Source organism: Electrona antarctica, assembly GCF_951216825.1.
Source record: "Electrona antarctica genome assembly, chromosome: 10".
In the NCBI taxonomy this organism is placed as follows: Eukaryota; Metazoa; Chordata; class Actinopteri; order Myctophiformes; family Myctophidae; genus Electrona; species Electrona antarctica.
This window is the reverse complement of record NC_136791.1, coordinates 53,404,341-53,422,859: the sequence shown is the minus strand read 5'-3', so window position 1 is coordinate 53,422,859 and position 18,519 is coordinate 53,404,341. Positions and strand designations below refer to the sequence as shown.

The 18,519-nt window shown below is 46.4% G+C and overlaps 1 protein-coding gene across 1 annotated transcript in view; it reads left to right on the top strand.

Moving 5' to 3' along the window:
- Positions 1-17,245, top strand: part of loxl4 (lysyl oxidase-like 4) — a 39,830-nt gene extending 22,585 nt beyond the window's left edge. Inside the window, exons 7-14 of the mRNA XM_079511648.1 lie at positions 5,035-5,189; positions 5,576-5,743; positions 6,677-6,839; positions 7,918-8,161; positions 11,112-11,227; positions 11,597-11,733; positions 15,462-15,573; positions 17,142-17,245. Of these exons, the coding sequence (XP_079367774.1) occupies positions 5,035-5,189; positions 5,576-5,743; positions 6,677-6,839; positions 7,918-8,161; positions 11,112-11,227; positions 11,597-11,733; positions 15,462-15,573; positions 17,142-17,212 (1,166 nt within the window). The 3' untranslated portion in view covers positions 17,213-17,245. The remainder of the gene's footprint in view (positions 1-5,034; positions 5,190-5,575; positions 5,744-6,676; positions 6,840-7,917; positions 8,162-11,111; positions 11,228-11,596; positions 11,734-15,461; positions 15,574-17,141) is intronic.
- The last annotated feature ends 1,274 nt before the right edge of the window (positions 17,246-18,519 follow it).

Genomic DNA, 18,519 nt, shown 5'->3' with positions numbered 1-18,519 from the left:
ATACTGACCATGATACTGACATGATACTGACATGATATACTGACCATGATACTGCCATGATACTGACCATGATACTGACCATGATATACTGACCATGATACTGACCATGATATACTGACATGATACTGACCATGATACTGACCATGATATACTGACCATGATACTGACCATGATATACTGACCATGATACTGACCATGATATACTGACATGATATACTGAACATGATGCTGTCATGATATACTGACCATGATATACTGACATGATACTGACCATGATACTGACCATGATACTGACATGATACTGACCATGATACTGACCATGATACTGACCATGATGCTGTCATGATACTGACCATGATACTGACCATGATACTGACATGATACTGACCATGATGCTGTCATGATACTGACCATGATATACTGACATGATACTGACCATGATACTGTCATGATACTGGCCGTGATATACTGACCATGATACTGACCATGATATACTGACCATGATACTGACATGATACTGACCATGATGCTGTCATGATACTGACCATGATATACTGACCATGATACTGACCATGATATACTGACCATGATACTGACCATGATGCTGACATGATTCTGACCATGATATACTGACATGATACTGTCTGAGGAAGTGCTGCGGCCCGAAACGTTACCACTTTTCTAAGTAAAGATATAACTGGGAGCTGAAATTGGTGTGCAATTGGTATTCTCATTCTGTGACTTTGTTTGATTCAATTAATTTTCTACTACTAGACATGATACTGACCAAATGATGCTAACATCACATACTGACCATGATACCGTGGTTCTTAGACACCACTGCCTTATCTAACTGGTTCCATTTGTATTCTCTTGGGAGTTAAATGGACACTGAGGCCATTGCTTGCACCTACCGTAAATATATACACTCATCATTAAAACGGAGGCACACATATTATTGTGGTGTTCTGTTTTTTATTAAAGGTATATTCAGTGATTTCACTTCATTCAAATATTACTTTTTTTCCCTTTTGTTTTGGATAATCCTCCCTAACATAGAGTGTGCTGACCATATAAGGAGTTCCTCCCTGTCCCCAGTGAGCCCCTGGGGTCAAAAAACCCTAGTTTCAGTTTTGGTGGCGGGTGGCAAAGCCTTCATCCAATCAGGATGAGAGGGGCCTTCCTCCAATCATGATCGAGTGGGGGCGGGCCTTGGTGCACATGCTGTTGGCCTGTTGCACTTCCCCCCACTGTAGAGCGTGTGCATGTGCACATTTTGTTACCGGGCGGACTGGGTGGTTTTCCAAATCACCCAAATCACTGAATGCTCCTTTAAATGGTAAATATTGCATTTATATATAGCACCAAAGCACTCTACAATGTGCATCACATTCTCACACACATTCACACAGCGATGGCAGAGGCAAGTACAGGCAACCATGCAAGGCTTTGTCAACCTGCTCTTCGGGAGCAGTTAGGGGTTAAGTGTCCTGCTCAAGGACACGTCCTCTGGGAGCCAGTCAGGGGGAACCGGCGATGGACCCGGTAACCTACCCGTTCCACTCTACTTCCTCAGCCATGCTTTGAAAGATGCCTTGTAAACCTTACCTTACCTTATCTTATCTTTCACTTACCTTGCGCACGCACGCACGCACGCACGCACGCACGCACGCACGCACGCACGCACGCACGCACGCACGCACGCACGCACGCACGCACGCACGCACGCACACACACACACACACACACACACACATTCTGTCTTAGCGAGACAGTGTCACAAAACTTGTACCAACCATAAAACTGGTCGACAGCTGAATAATGATTCAGTGCCTGCCAGTTGGATTGTATTGCTTAAAGTTCCACACAACGCGCACAATTTCTATCATTTTACTACTTAGGCTTGGCTGAGGGAAGGGGCCTATTTGATGACAAGAAAGTGACCCACAAAGTGGATTAGAGACATAGAAAAAGAAGCTCCATGGAAAGAAAAACAGTAAAAACACATATTAATGTGCTTTAAACGGAGGGTAATTTCAGAGAGAGGAAAAGGAAAGGGTTTCCCTGCAAACCGCTGACCAACTATGTGTGCTATTCTCAACAAGTATGTGACCGGACTGTTTCCATCTACCGTGTTTTCGTTCTAATGTGTCCAATTGATCGTCTGCATCTTCTGATTGTAATTATAGCGTGATCTGTTGCTTAAAATGCTTCTCGTATAAGTACAATATTTAAGTGGCGCTGTTTACACTTTTGCATGGGCGAATCGAAGCGTCTCGTTTCTTTCCCGCCAATCGGTAAATCGATGTCACACGAGGGGAGTGAAAGTGAAAAGCGCTGTTTAAAGTGAGTCTAGACTCCACCCCGTCCACTAGCCATTCTCCGACTGTCATCATCATTACATTCATCACTGAGGTAAATTACAGGGACAATGTCTCTGCTTCTATTTCCTCACTCGACCGACATCGGTGTATTTTCTGCCTCACCGTGTAATTTTAACTGTGAGGTTCATATATGCCGTATACATACATATCGGAGGGAAGGACGGACGCCGAGCGCCTTTAGTGCATGGATTGGGGGGGCGGCTCTGGTTTAATTCCCGGCCAGCGTTTCCCAGAACTCGGCAACATGCAGGTCGTCGGTCGCCTGCACACATATGGCCGTGCATCCTCAGGACACCTCGCCGCCATCATGTGGTCACCGTGTTTATCCTGATAAGTCAAACAGTAGGAGTTCTGGTTCCAGCCCGCGGTCTTCGCCGTGCAGATAGAGGGCGGAAGCCATGGGTTCTGTTGTGTCCTTTTTAGTGCAGCAAAAAACATGAACCCACCCACGCATTGTGACCAATATGGAACCAGGCCTGCAATCTGCCCAAACCAATGGAGGGACACACCAAGTTAGGGCCGCAATCTGGCAAACTATTCCTTACTAGCTCAACCACCTTTCTTCTTTCTCACGCACACACACACACGCACACACACACACACTCACACGCACACGCGCGCACACACACACACACACACAGACGCGCACACATCCGCTCTCTGTTTTTTGTGTGGTTTAGGTTATAGTTAGTGCATTATATTTATTTCGATGGTACAGTACCAAATTTCCAAGCTTACATTTTTTGGGGTTTTTGTTTTTGTTGAATACGCCGAAGCGCTTATTATTTAGCATTGTGTTTGAGCGTGCTGTCATCAGCTGTCCTATTTCACAACCAGCTTTGTCTTGCCGTCCGCTCCTCCGTGTCGTTTTGGCCTCGTCTTGTTTCAAACATTAAAACGAACAATACAGTATACTGTATAGTATAATAGGCTACTGTTTCGTGTGTGTCGGGACCCATTTGTGGGTCGTGGACACATTGTTATGGGTCCCCTTAGATTTTGTGCACGTTGTGAGCTTGTAGATCTGCTAGTTCCATGTTTCCCCTATATGCATTATTGTGTGGGGGCCCCCCACACAATAATGACCAACCCCCACAGTATGATCTTTAGTAGGCGGCCGCGAATAGGCCAAAAAAGGCAAATAACCGCAAGACTGCATGCAAAAGACCGCCAAAAAAATCACACGGGTCCGACGCATGCACACGCGCTGCACGAACGTGCATGCGTGAAAGCTCCTCCACACTATCAGCTTCTGGCTAGAGGAAACACTGTATTTTGTGAGGTCCCGGGCGAATATCTAATTTCTGTTTTGGGTCTACGGGCTGAAAGATTTGGGAACCACTGACTGTACTGTACTGTACTGTACATAAAGCTTGTGGGTTTTATTGACCTAGATTTGGCCCTGCTCTCTGCTGGGATTCACTGGCAATTCCATCTTGTGTTTCTGCCTTGGGGGGAAAGTAGAAAGTAGTTGTTGTGGTGCCAAAAGCAAGAGAGAATGGCGGTAATGAGCTGTGACAGATCCCTGATATACGACCGACGATGGTGGCATCGCTGCTCATAGTGCCGGAAATCTTTCGCTCTGGCAGATAGGAACCTTTTACACTGATACTGCTGCAGAGGTGCACAAAGCAGCCTCCGTGGACATGTGCACACGAAAAACATTTATCTATCTGATATCGCTTAAGTTTACCACATGAACCCTATAGTGCCCATGTTGCGGGGCAAATGTTCGGCAAGAGTGGCAAGCTCACAATGTGACACGTTGTGAGCGTGTGTGCGTGTGTGTGCGTGTGTGTGTGCGTGTGTGCGTGCGCGCACACGCGCGTTTCTTGTGGCATTGCAAGTGTCTCATTGTGTGATGATCCGCAGGTATAGATAAAGCGCGTTCAGGGTGAATGCAGTGTGATGCCATCATGTCTGCGTTGTTTTGCACAAGATCAGCTTAAAGCTGCAAAAGTATATGTTAAAACAATATAACTTTAACTAGTACATCTGCTGTGGCTGCAGGTGGTCTCCCTACTCTTCCATTGAGACCTTTAGACCCTGGTGTTGGGAGGACAGCTACTACTTGGTTTAAGACCTTTAGACCCTGGTGTTGGGTAAGGACAGCTACTACTTGGTTTAAGTAATGCTGCCTGAAGCTCACAAGAACAATGTTTTGCCAGATGGGGATTAGCATCTTAGCAGTAGAAATGTGGAGCCCTATTTCCTTAACCTATTCTGGGCGGGAACCCCTTTTGGTGTTTCACAACAAAAAGACGATACGAAAAAAAAGAACAAAAAGAGGAAGACATTCAATGAAATCCTCTTGCATTATCGCTAGGCTGAGAGAAGAGATCCCACTTTTCCCACTTTTTATACTGTTTTCTTGTAGTCTAAGTATGAATGTTAGTTTTTCCATAACATACAGTTCCCTTTTGGTGTTTTAACTAAGCATTATGTTATACTTGCTATTTTTGAAAAATCGTGAAAATGCGGCACAAATCTTTGAATATATATTCTTTCAGAAGACTTTTTTTTTATTTCTACGTCAGGTCTAAAACTCTTCCCTAACCCTTAATTCTCTTTGCTTCATCCCATATTTGAGCCTATACCTCTTGTCTTGTCCTGTTCCTTCCCGTGCCCCCCCCCCCCCCCCCTCCTTCAGGCACTGGACCCATCCACATGAACAATGTCCAGTGTACGGGACAGGAGCGCTCCATTACGGACTGTTCCTACCAGGAGGTGCCACTGTGGACGTTCAAACACACCCAGGACGCCTCTGTGCGCTGCAATGTCCCGAAGACAGGCCTGGAGAGCACGGTATGTGAAACCATCGAAAAACCATCCTCACATACATCTGAGCTTAGCCTACATTTAAAGGGGTCCATGTGTTTGGTCCGACGTACTAACAGTCCGACAGACAGGCATTATAGTCCGACACCCTACCCAAAACCAAACCTTAAACCTATAAGCTCACAGGAAGCCACGGGTTAGTTTGAACCCGGCAAACAGGTTTGTTGGAACCGGCGACGCATGTCGGGAGCCGCGGTATTGTCGGACGAATGCCTGTCAGACTGTTAGTATGTCTAATCAACGTATTAAAGACCATTGAAGTGTTTGGACTCTTGTTGAAACTAATTATCCCCATTGATAATTCATTTAACTAATGAACGAACGTGTATTGGATTTTCATTGGTTGAATCCAGGTGAGGTTGGCCGGTGGCAGACAGCGAGGGGAGGGCCGCGTGGAGGTGCTGGTGGAGATGGGCGGCCGTAAGCGCTGGGGCGCCGTGTGCAGCGAGAGCTGGGGCATCAACGAGGCCATGGTGGTGTGCAGACAGCTGGGCCTGGGCTTCGCTGCCCGCGCCCACGAGGTAACCAACTCCTCGTGTCACCATCGATCGCTGCAATGTACTGTATAGCGTCGCTCACTCTAATGCACTGGTTCCCAAACACTGGGTCGGAGGGACCCGTTTGTGGGTCACACACGGACCAATTTTTATGGGTCACACCTCAAATAAAAATCTTTTTTACATGTGGGGGTAGTTTGGGTAATTAGGGAGTAATTATGGGTGGAGTTAAGTACCTATTGTCCCTCCCATTGACACACCCACTTCTAGCCAGCTCTAGGTGTCGGAATGTAGTGAATATTCAAATATTCAATATTCATATGAAAGCTTACATTCTGTACTTTAATAATCTGTAAAAAACTGAAAAATGACTCTGGTCGAGATGAGGGCCTATTTGCCAGACCTGGTCACATATATTTCAAGATATATTTTTTGACATTAATGTTAAAACAAACAAACAAATCTAAGAAATTCCATAAATAACAAGCATTGTGTGCTTGGATCCCGGGGAAACCTCTCTCTCTTTTGGGTCTACTAGTCCTGAAACGTTTGGGAACCACTGCGCTGATGTAACAACACTCACTGCAACGTGACTGCATTCATTGCAACATTAGTGTAATTAGAAAAGACAGATTGTTAATCCAAATGTATCTGGCAAATGTACAACATCCTGACAAACTCTTTATGACCTTAAGAAGAAGATGAGAGCAAGCACTCAGTTGAATAGTTCCATGTAGTGACAGACGGACGTTTCGGCCGGGTGGCCTTCTTCAAGAGATTATAGTTGAAGAAGGCCACCCGGCCGAAACGTCCGTCTGTCTGTTTGTTATGCCTGCTGGGGAAAACTGAAAACAAGAATCCTAACGGATAACGTGAGTGCTGGTATTTATTCATTCAAAACTCTTTATGACCACAATGTCCCTTTTCCTCTCTCCATCTCTCTCTCTCCCTCTCCAGGACACCTGGTACTGGCCTGGAGATCCTAATGCAGCTGACGTGGTGCTCAGTGGAACACACTGCGTCGGCACTGAGCTGTCCGTCCAGCACTGTCGTCGCAACAACCACATGCACTGTCCCCGGGGAGGCGGAGCCAAGTCGGCCGGAGTCACGTGTTCAGACAGTAAGCCACGCCACGCCACCTGAGCAGCATCTCCTCTGCCTGGTTTCTACCCCATCGATCGCGTATCAAAGTTCTCCGTCGCCACAACTGATTTCAGTTATTCGGAGTCCATAGAAGTCAGCTTGGGTTCTGTGGAAGCATGTTGCACACGAACGCTAGACAATCTACTTGTAGATAAGTAGTATATATTGGTTGAATCTTCCCTAAAACCCTAATGACCTGGGATATTTCATCAATGCAAAGGTTAAAGCCTCAATCTGCAATTTCTTCAACTTCTTCAATCTGTGTGTAGAACACCAAGAACGTAGGTTTAGGACTAGTCCATACCCGTTATGGGCATAGGAAGTGTTTCCAGAGTGTGGGTTATGCACTGTGCACAGTACACCAGGGATTGGAAGTAACTTTGTAGTTGGTAGCCTACAGTACCTCCAACAGTTCCAACACACCCACATGCGCACCACCCGTTGGCTGCGGTGTCATGAAGAACACACACACACACACACACACACACACACACACACACACACACACACACACACACACACACACACACACACACACACACACACACACACACACACACACACACACACACACACACACACACACCATCCACCCACTCCTTAACAGTTCCAACTTGTGGTTGTGGTTCCCATAGGGGGGGGCTGTAACCATGGTGGTGGCTGTAACCATGGCGACGATAGGTCCCATAGCCCGAACAGCGGGGTATAAAATAGTACCAATATACGTACATACATTTTTGGAAAGTAAAAAATGGGCGTCATTATTTGGTGCATACATGCTAATGGTCAATGCCCGTGTGCAGATTCAGATCAATTGCTCCAGCCACCGAGGAGAAAGGGCAGACAGGTTGTGAGGACAACCTTTGTGGACAGCGCTTTCATCAATTAGTTGTTAGATATACTAATACATCATCATTTTACATATTGAGCTAGTGCTGCTTTCATGCGGTTTCACAAATGGCGAATTGGAACTTGTCTGCAGTCATTTTTATATTGCTTTAATCCCTGCACTCTTGCTCAGAACTGCCATTGACTCTTTGTCCCTCCTGTCGCAGCGGCCCCTGACCTGGTCCTGGACGCCCAGCTGGTGCAGGAGACGGCCTACCTGGAGGACCGGCCCCTCCACCTGCTGACCTGCGCCAACGAGGAGAACTGCCTGTCCTCCTCGGCCGCCAGGATGAACTGGCCCTACGGACACCGCCGCCTGCTGCGCTTCTCCTCGCGCATCATGAACATGGGCCGCGCCGACTTCAGACCCAGAGCCACCCGAGAGAGCTGGACGTGGCACCAGTGTCACAGGTGAGAGCTTAACCCATTCTGACCTGAGATCAGATTCTAAAAATGTCTTCTCGTTCTTCGATTTTTCAAAAATAGCAGACCTACAAGCTCGTAGTGCGCCACTCGGTGGCGCGCTATGAGCTTGTAGATCTGCTATTTTTCAATAGCTAAATCATAACATAATGCTAACACCAAAAGGGGTTCCCGCCTAAAATGGGGTTTAATACTGCAGGGGCTCATGGGAGTTCTGTGTTGGTTTTTAGGTAAACGGAATGAAAGAGTTTTTTGTGGTTCCCGGCCGGGGGAGGGGGAATTACCTTTACGGCTTCTCCCAGGAGATGGCTGCTCAGATGGCTCAAAGAGCACATAGGGTTTGGGGTTTTAAGTGTCTTGATCAGGGACACTTAATACACATGTAGACCGGGCAAGCCGAGGGTCAAACCAGTGACCTTCCTATTCCCACACAGCCTTTAATTCTAGTCTACCCACTCGGCTATGGTAACTCTGGCATCCCGATTTTGCAAGAGCTTCTGACAGTCTTCAGCCGTTGCCAGCGTTTTGAGCGTATTTTACTACTCTTTCAAGTCCGACAGAGTATTTTGTTCTTTGACGATGTAAACCAAATATCTCAAAAGAAAGACAAGAGACTCTGCTTTCATCAGGGGACATCGGCACTGCGATGTTCCGTTCTTTAGTTACTGGCAGTTGAACATTAGTAGGCAGTTGAACATTAGTAGGCAGTTGAACATGATTAGAACATTAGTTCTATGCCAATCAGACAACTTGAAACATCTGTGTTGGTCCCCATCATGGCAGGTGTAGGACTACATTAGAAACTCATGAATAGCTTCACCAAAAACGCTGTCTGGGAACAGAGAGAAAAACGTATTCCTACAACTCCTATAACATTAGACTAAACCGTATGGATTCTTTTAGATCACGTTATTTGCGGGTGTATAGTCTTCTTTGGAAGTCCTGGGATCACTCACAGGTTGCGGAAGAGCGCCCTCTATTGTAAACGACTGTAAACCCCACATGGCGTACGATATGTCAATGGCTGTCTGTGCGTTGGATTGATGATCAACCGAACTCATGATACAAGTCGTGTTTTGACCCATTTTGGGTTATGCTTTTTGTTATGCTTTAGCTATTGATAAATAGCAGATCTACAAGATACGAGCTTGTAGGTCTGCTATTTTTGAAAAATCGAAGAACGACTGACATAGAAACATAGCTTTTTCAGAAAACTGTCAGGATGTCATTTTTAGAATCTGATCTCAGGTCAAAATGGGCCTGTAATTCTGCACACTTTGCCAAACGACACCATTGTGTAATTAAGCATAAATCGGTCTTAAGTGGTTACATTATTTGACATGGTATATTCTTGCAGTTCGCTATACGGGTTGATCCACCCCAGGGTTAATGTGTACGTTGCCAGGGTCTTGTGGTTGAAGCCGTGTCTAGTCTTAAGTGCTCCTGGGTGGAAGCTGTGGTTTGGTGCTCTGTGGGTACAGGTGAGTGCTTGTGTGGTTTGCAGAGTGGGTGTGGGGGGGGCTGCCCAAATTATTACAACAAACACCTGTGACTTACTTGCACAAAACGTTATTGTGCCAGCAGCGTGCTGGCATAATTGCCTCTGTGTCAGATAAATCGAGTCGCATTGAATTTAATTAGGGTGAATTATTTCTCTAACGGGTAAGAAAACATGTTGGAAGTGTGACCTCGGCACCAGTGAGTGCAGTCGGTGGTGTTTGACTAGAGGGATCGCAGCTAACGTTCGACGTAGGCTCAAAGAGCCTTTGTCTGCTGTAATTTTCTGTCCATCAATCTGACATAGATGACATTTTGTCCTCGACATTTTGTCTGCTATATTAACACATTCCGCTCTACCTCTCAGGAACGCTCCCCCTCGAGTCAGGTGAATTAGTTTCTCAGTCGGGGGCGGATGACGAGGGCACGCTTGGGTCTGTCGTCACGCGAGAAGAAGGAGCCATTTTAGAGGGCCACAAGCGGCGAGCTGTGTGAGGCCAGTAAATGCTGTGCCGGGGTGGCCCCCGAAAAATACAGTGCTGTCATCTTTCCAGATTAATTAGCCGCCGCGTAGCACGTGTCTGTGGAAATGACTGCGGAGCTGGTCCAGCTGCCACAGGGTCTTGGGTGTTATACAAAGGACACGGTAGGCCCACAGTCAGGCCCGCCTCAGTTAATCTCTTACAACAACACATCAGAGTTATGTAGGTGTGTGAGTGTTTCAAAGCTCCCCATTCACCCAGAGTGGGTAAACACTGGCTGGGAACGGCACGGCCAGGCAGGCACTCAAACAGGCCTCTTTGAGAGGTGTTACCCTGACACCCCACTCTCATACGTTCTCCAAGTGAGGTCACTCCATAGGCAGCCAGTGTTCTATTAGCATATAAACGCATATACGTACGTGCGTACACGCACATGTGAGCGAGCGCATACATGTGAGTGAGCACATGTGCACGACAGTAGACAGCAGGTCTAAAGAACTAGCCATAGGAATTAGTTAATCAACAAATATTGCAAAAGTTGTGTTTGCTGCGATACAATGGTGCAGTCTTTGTCCCGTTGGTGAGGTTGAGAACTGAACATTGGACAGTTTAACCACTTAAACCCTGTATACTTCATTGACTGGAGTGCCCCTATAGGGACTATACTCCTAGCCCCACTCCTTTTTCTCTCTCCTTGCCAAAACTAGCCGATATACAAGCTCTGTGAGGTGTGGGCTCAGCTATTCCCCCAGAATAGGGATGCTGGGGTTCACTTGATTCATCGATTAATCGGCTTGGAGGGGACTGCCCTAATAGACAGGCATGCACGCATTGACATAAACGTATACATGTGCGCACACACACACACACACACACACACACACACACACACACACACACACACACACACACACACACGTTCACACACCTCACACGTGACCTCGTCTGTGTTGTTGCAGGCACTACCACAGCATCGAGGTGTTCACACATTACGACCTGCTGACTCTGAACGGCACCAGGGTGGCGGAGGGACACAAGGCCAGCTTCTGCCTGGAAGACACCTACTGCCCCGAGGGTAAGTTCACCACCATTCCTAAAACTCCCCCGCATGCACACACTGTCTCTGCTGCCATTGTAGGAGAGACAAATATATCTGTAATCCACTTATAACCTTGGTATATATAAAAGGCTCCGCTTTGGCATTAGCATCTGGTTTGCAGCCCGCGTTTTCATTTCTAGGATTCACTTCGACATTTATCACGAGATAAAAACGTCACGCAGAGTAGTGCCCAATACAGCATCTAGTGCCGTTCAAGGAAGCCGAGGTGTCTGCGCTTTAGGGGGAGAAGTGTCAGACATAAAAGTTGAAATCCTCCATTAACATGGATTGATCGCCGTGTGTGTGTGTGTGTGTGTGCGTGCGTGCGTGCGTGCGTGTGTCTAGGTCTCCAGAAGCGTTTCTCCTGCTACAACATGGGGGACCAGGGCATCTCCATGGGCTGCTGGGACACCTATCGCCATGACATCGACTGCCAGTGGGTCGACGTGACGGACGTGCGGCCAGGGGACTACATCTTCCAGGTCAGAGGGCATTTCCTGCAGCCACTCATTTACTACAGCAGTTACACAGCATGCGTTTGATTGAACAGCATGTAGTAACGTATTCGTATTATTTGCACTCGGGTGACGTGTGCGGTCGGTGTGCCCCAGATTTTCAACGGCCATCCATCAGATAAGAGGCAGCATGTAGAGTTCAACACACAAATGACAAAGGCATTCAATCATTACTTCCCGTAGCTGGAGGCCCTTCTTGACCAGCCTGGTTCATTTATACAGTATAGAAATGGACCAGTAAAGGGTAAAGTTTTACACTCTCGGTGTTAAATGGGCACTTCGACTTTTGCTGGGTAGTGCTCGAGTGTATCTCAGTCCAACACCCAAGAATCTCCTCTCACCATATTCCCATTGGTCCCCCCTCGCCCTGTCATTACCATGTCCTGTTGTCAACCAGTCGTGTCACTGTGGGCAACAACTCCAGCACACATCAAAGACTCCATCCCCTATTATCCCCCATTGCTGCTCGAAGACTACTAATCCCAGCATGCCGCAGTACGGAGCAGTTCTCAGATCTTAGCACGCTGCCAATTACCTCCCAGCCACTAGAGAAGGGCTCCAGTGCAACTGGCTGTGCGTTAATTACGGCTGCAGCTACCTTACCAATCTGCACCTCTGCTAACTACACTTCCCTACAACGCGTTCGACGCAGCTTTGTATAATTTGCCCGTAATAGGCATATCAAACACGCACGCGTGCATGCTCACTAGGTGTATTTTAAGCGCTTTGAAAAGGGGCATATTATTATAAAGTGGCACCTTGCCACAGTTATGCACTGCGTAGGCGGACAGAGGGGAGGAAGTGAAGAAGGGAGGGAGAAGAAAGAGGCAGAGAGAGAGAGAGAGAGAGAGAGAGAGAGATGAATGGGGGAGACTAGAGAGAGAAATATGAAGAACTGCTGAGGTCAGGAGGTCTGCGTGAAGAGAGGACACCATGCAGCACCACAGAGACGATAAAGAAAATGAGAGTGGCACACTGGCAGAGTGACTGGGGCTTCACCAAGGATGCAGACTGGAAAACAAAAACTCTCTCTCTCTCTCTCTCTCTCTCTCTTTCATTATCTCCCTCTTTCTTTATCTCTGCCCTTCTCTCTATCTACTTCTAAACTCTGCTTCTCCCCCCCCCGCCCCCTCTTTCTGTTCTTACATGTATCTATTTGGTAAAGTGAGGGATGATACCTCCACTTTTCTCATCCAGAGCTTTACAGAAAGTTCCTGCAAAATGTTGCCCTTGAACCACCCAGAGTTAATGGAACACCCCAATTACCTCTAATTAACTAACTATGGCCTCCCCTTAGTCAAACAGCTCTCCCCCCTCCCATTAGAAACGGCTAATTTGCCACCAAGGAATTTTCTCCTGCCCTGTTTTTATTTTTATAGCCACTTTCTCACTGGGTAACATTCCAGCATCTGCAACAGGCTCGCACACTCAACGTTCCAACATTGTAATTTACCCAGAAAAATAAGGAGACCATATTTTTTTTCATGCGTTTGTTTTTCAAAGTTACTCTTTTTTTAGTGTAATTTGACTTGTGCTCCTCTTGTAGCTGTTTGTAACCTTTACTTAAAGTGGGTGTAGTCGTTTACAGAGCAGCTATTAAGAGTAAATGGCCTCTCAGTATTATCACCAGACCGGATTAACACAATTGGTTGTATCAGCAGGTTATGGAACTGCTCTGCAAATAACAGACTATTAGCACAATGCGAATGGCACACAGGGCTCAGAATAGGAGGCCATTTCAGACACACAAACACGCCTTAAGTGCAACTATGCTTCGGCGCTAGTCCTCAATTTCACTCAAATCGCTCCTTATTATTGCATACCTGTGTTGGTGCAACGGCAGAGCAAATGTGTGCAACCGACTTCTCCATAATCAGGGTTAGAGACGCTGTTGGCGGCTTGAACTCCACGACCCCCAGGCTTAAAGGACCACTTCACCACTTTTCAACATCTCTTCATATAATTGGTCCTCACTAATGTTCATGATAAAACACAACCCTTTTTTTCTACTCACTCTGTGTCTCATAGGAGGGCTTTGGGCAGTTCGGACACCCGTCCACCAGTGACATCATCATTAGGCAGATGTTTTTTAAACAAGATTTGTTTTAAAATATGTTTAGATTTGTATTATCGTGAGAACGATGGCTTCAACTTTTGCATTGCAACTTTTCAGGAAAAGAAAGCCTGCCATTTCTATTAGCTTGGATTCACCATCGATGATGTCACTGGTGGACGGGTTTCTGAACTGCCCACAGCCTTCCTATGAGACACAGACTGAGTAGGAAAAAATGGTGGTGTTTTATCATGAACATTAGTTAGGACCAATTATAGGAAGAGAAGTTGAAAAGTGGTGAAGTGGTCCTTTAAGACTTGCATAACCCCCACTTCTGCTGCTGCTGTGTGTTGTCATTTTCTGTGTGAGAGAGACAGTGACTTTGTGCACGTTACACACACGTTCCAACAGACGTTATAAAAGGCTTTATGAAGGGTTATTTGTAGTGCATTGCATGCAGTGCGTCACTGTCTTTCCCTGGCCTACAGTATGGTTAGACATCAGTGATTCTCAGCCCTGTTCATTTTGAGGGCCCCTCGTTTGATATGATGTTTTATCTCTGGGACCTCAAACTATACTGTACAATGCTCAGGGTAAATTAAACTCTTGAGAGTGTACAAATGGAAACGACCATCTGGTTTCATTTTTACACTCTCAGTGTTACAAACCCTTAAAGGACCACTTCACCACTTTTCAACATCTCTTCATATAATTGGTCCTCACTAATGTTCATGATAAAACACCACATTTTTTTCCTACTCAGTCTGTGTCTCATAGGAGGGCTTTGGGCAGTTCGGACACCCGTCCACCAGTGACATCATCATTAGGCAGATTTGTTTTTAAACAAGATTTGTTTTAAAATATATTTAGATTTGTATTATCGTGAGAACGATGGCTTCAACTTTTGCATTGCAACTTTTCTGGAAAAGAAAGCCTGCCGTTTCTATTAGCTTGGATTCACCATCGATGATGTCACGGGTTTCTGAACCGCCCACAGCCTTCCTATGAGACACAGACCGAGTAGAAAAAATTTGTGGTATTTTATCATGAACATTAGTTAGGACCAATTATAGGAAGAGAAGTTGAAAAGTGGTTCCTACTATCAATCATTTAGCTGGGGACCCCCTGGAATCCCTTCGAGGACCCTTCCCTGAGTGCTCACGGACCGCATGTTAAAAGTACAGTACATTTTCCAATGTGAAATCCATACGAGAGAACGCAGTATTTATCTTCACAATTGGACATACTGTATGGAAAAGCCATCCAGCTTTTTATGGACAGAAACGGGATGGACTATAAAAACAATACCAGCCCACGAGTGCCTTTTAATAGTGGTCCCTCTAACAAATCCAACCGATCTTTATTTCAAATGGCTTTCTCATTGCGCAGTGTGTGGACGGAGGATAATACAGTATTATTCCTGTTTTCTCCTCGCGTCTGGCCAGCTGGGGATATTGGTTGGTGGGGAGAACAATAAAATGATAACCCCCCCCCCTCCACCCAGTAAACGAGTCTTGCGGTGGGGATGAAGTAAGCGGCTGTAAGTCAGAAGGTCACACACATACTGTAATGAGTTATAAACCATGATGAGCTTTTTTGGTGTGCCAGTAACGTGTTAACAGGAGGTCATGCGTGATTGCAGGTGGAGGTGAACCCGTCGCTGGACATGGCCGAGTCGGACTTCCAGAACAACGTCATGCGGTGCCGATGCAAGTACGACGGCCAGAGAGCGTACATGTACGGATGTCACGCAGGTGAGGGGAACATTTTATCAATTTCAGGTGTTTTGCACAGTTGGTAGTACTAATAGAAAGTACAACATACACATACATTACGCCGTCGATTAGGTTTTCACGAATACAAATCGGCTAAGGTGTTTAGGGTAATAGGAGAGAGCTTTGACTGTACATGGATATTTTTTCTAAACTGATATTTTTGTCCACGAGTCACGAGTCACGACCTTAGTTTAACTAAGTCACAGTTCGCGTACCTTGCGTCTCCGTTGCCTGGCAACGCCTTGCTTCCGCGCTGTGATGCCCGGAAATGACCTATTATTACTTCCGGTTCACCGGATCAGCTTTTGGGGTCTTCAAAATAAGACCTCAGCGCAGAAAAGCTTGGCGTTAAAGATCTATGAATGAACTTAACCTTGGCAGTCAAAGCATTTAAAAAGTACATCCGTATACACGTTAGTGCCTTCTGATCAGCGGCAGATGAGGATCATACTTCTGTGTTAAATTCAGCACAGGCTGTCAAAAAACAGATTTACAGTAAATGGATGTTTCGCAACCGTTTTAAAATTGTACAACTCCGTATTTGCTAAAGAAGACAATACTGCACATTGAGACTCTGGTCTGCCTTTAGATTTTTGATACTATGTCGGGAAAGAGGTAAAAATGGGCTGCGGCCCCAATACTGGTGTCAGAGCCCTGGAGCCACCTGGATCTACTGCAAAGGGGGTGGTCACAGGGGGTGGTCACAGGGGGTGGTCACAGGGTGGTCACAGGGGGTGGTCACAGGGGGTGGTCACAGAAGGATCTACAACAAAGGGGGTGGTCACAGATGGATCTACAGCAAAGGGGGTGGTCACAGATGGATCTACAGCAAAGGGGGTGGTCACAGATGGGACTAATCCAAAAGCGTCATATCTTGCAGACTTTAAACTGCAGATGCTGTGTGGACTAAGAAATACATATTTTATATAAATACAGCAGACGCCTTTGCGCACTGGTGAAGTAGTGAAGTTGATGCAACAATGCTTAATTTACAAGTTAAGCTGTAAATGATTATTGTTGATGTTTCCAGCTGCATGCTCATTATAAAACGTAACAATAGGCATACTCTAATTGAGCCGTGATGCAATGGTTTCTCCAAACGCTCCATTGTACACAGGGTTCCATCAAAAGAAAAAACAAAAAATTCTTAACCTTTAAATGTGTTTTTAAAATCATATATCGGTTCTGAATAACTGCCTATCCGACTGCTGGGTCGCGTGCCGACTGTCGGACGGTTCTCGAGATACTTGAACCACAGACGTACATACAGAGATTCCGTGCATTTATTATTTAGGATAGGGTTAAAGTGCTTCCTACGGCCCGGGCCGCCGGCATGGTGGTCCGGGCACCCTATACAGGCAATGCCAGCCTGACAGCGTGTCGCAGGTTCGAATCTCGATCCTGCCGACCTTTGCTGAGTGTCACTCCCATCTCTCTCCCCATTTCCTGTCAGTCGACTTACTGTCAATAAAGGCATAAAAGCCCCAAAACGAATGTCCTCGATGTCATGTGGCTTCATACATGTATGTTGTTGTCTTCCTGTATAGGAGATGCATACAGTGCAGAGGTTGAAGATCTGTTTGAACATCAGAGGCAGCTCACCAATAACGCTGTGTAGCTCGTCTCAACGGCCCAGAAGGAAGCCCCCCCCCCAACGGGGGGGCCCAAAAGACTGCTCAGGGTGGGTTGTGGGTGTCTTTGGCCCCACGGTCTCCGGACCTCAAGGACCCACAGAACTCTCAAAATGGCACCTGTCCATCTCCTTAGCTGATGTGGACTAAGCGTACCCACAATGCATCACACATCACGAGGACGCCATTGCAGAGACCCCCATTCTGAACTTGAACAGCCGATGACACCCAGAGTGGAACGGGGGTCACACGGTCCGAGAAACCTTCTATTCAACAAGCAAATGACACCCAACAGTGGACCAGGCATCACATGGCCTGAAACACATTCTATTCGACAAGCAAGTGGATATCTATTCAAACAATGATGTTTGCTTGTGAATGTGGACTACTCACAACTAACTTATCTATTCAAAATGTCTACGTATGAATGACCTTAACCACATAATCCCTAGTGTCCCTATTCACAGAAAATAGCAGATCTACAAGCTCACAACAGGTTGCGTTAATGCCACGGCTTGTGAGCTTATACTTTGGCTATTTTTTGCGGAAGAGATTTGGTGTAGATGGAAAAAAGGAGCGGACCAATAGGGAACGAGCATAGTGACGAGAGAGTTGAGATTTGGCGATAACTCCACCCACTTTCGCCACCATGTTGTTTGTAAACGTCAAGCTGTAGACACCCCATTCGACTGGTATCACCCCATATAATCGGCGAAATCATCCGTTATCAGCACGTTTGAATGGGGCTAAAATGTCCATACTGGCATCCTCACTGTTCAGTATGTCATTATCTGCGATTGTAGCAGTCATTATCACTGATGTCCTGACGGAGGCGCGCCGTGTCTGGTGGTCTTGAGCTACGTGAGGCACCGCCGAGCGAGGCGCTAGCCGAGCGAGTCGCCGCGCCGAGCGTTGCGAAGGCCACCAGACCCGACTCAGCGCCGTTCAAGTTACGTCCTGATAGACAGAGAATAGTATATATTAGTAGCTCCTAGTTCCATCATGCACCAAAATGACACGTCCACCAGGGGGAAATGAGGATGCCAGTATGGACATTTTGGCCCCATTCAAACGTGCTGATAACAGATGATTTCGCCGATTATATGGGGTGATAACTATATTGGACTGTGTACACTGTCTTCCATCTCTCGTCTATCTTTGACTTCTCTCTTTAGCAATGGTACTGCAGCCTTCAGATGTTGCTGTTAAAATGTACTCATTTCCAGCTTAGTTTGAGGCCTATAGTAATTACCTGCTATGGCTGTAGTCTGACTATTTATTATTAATTCAGCTT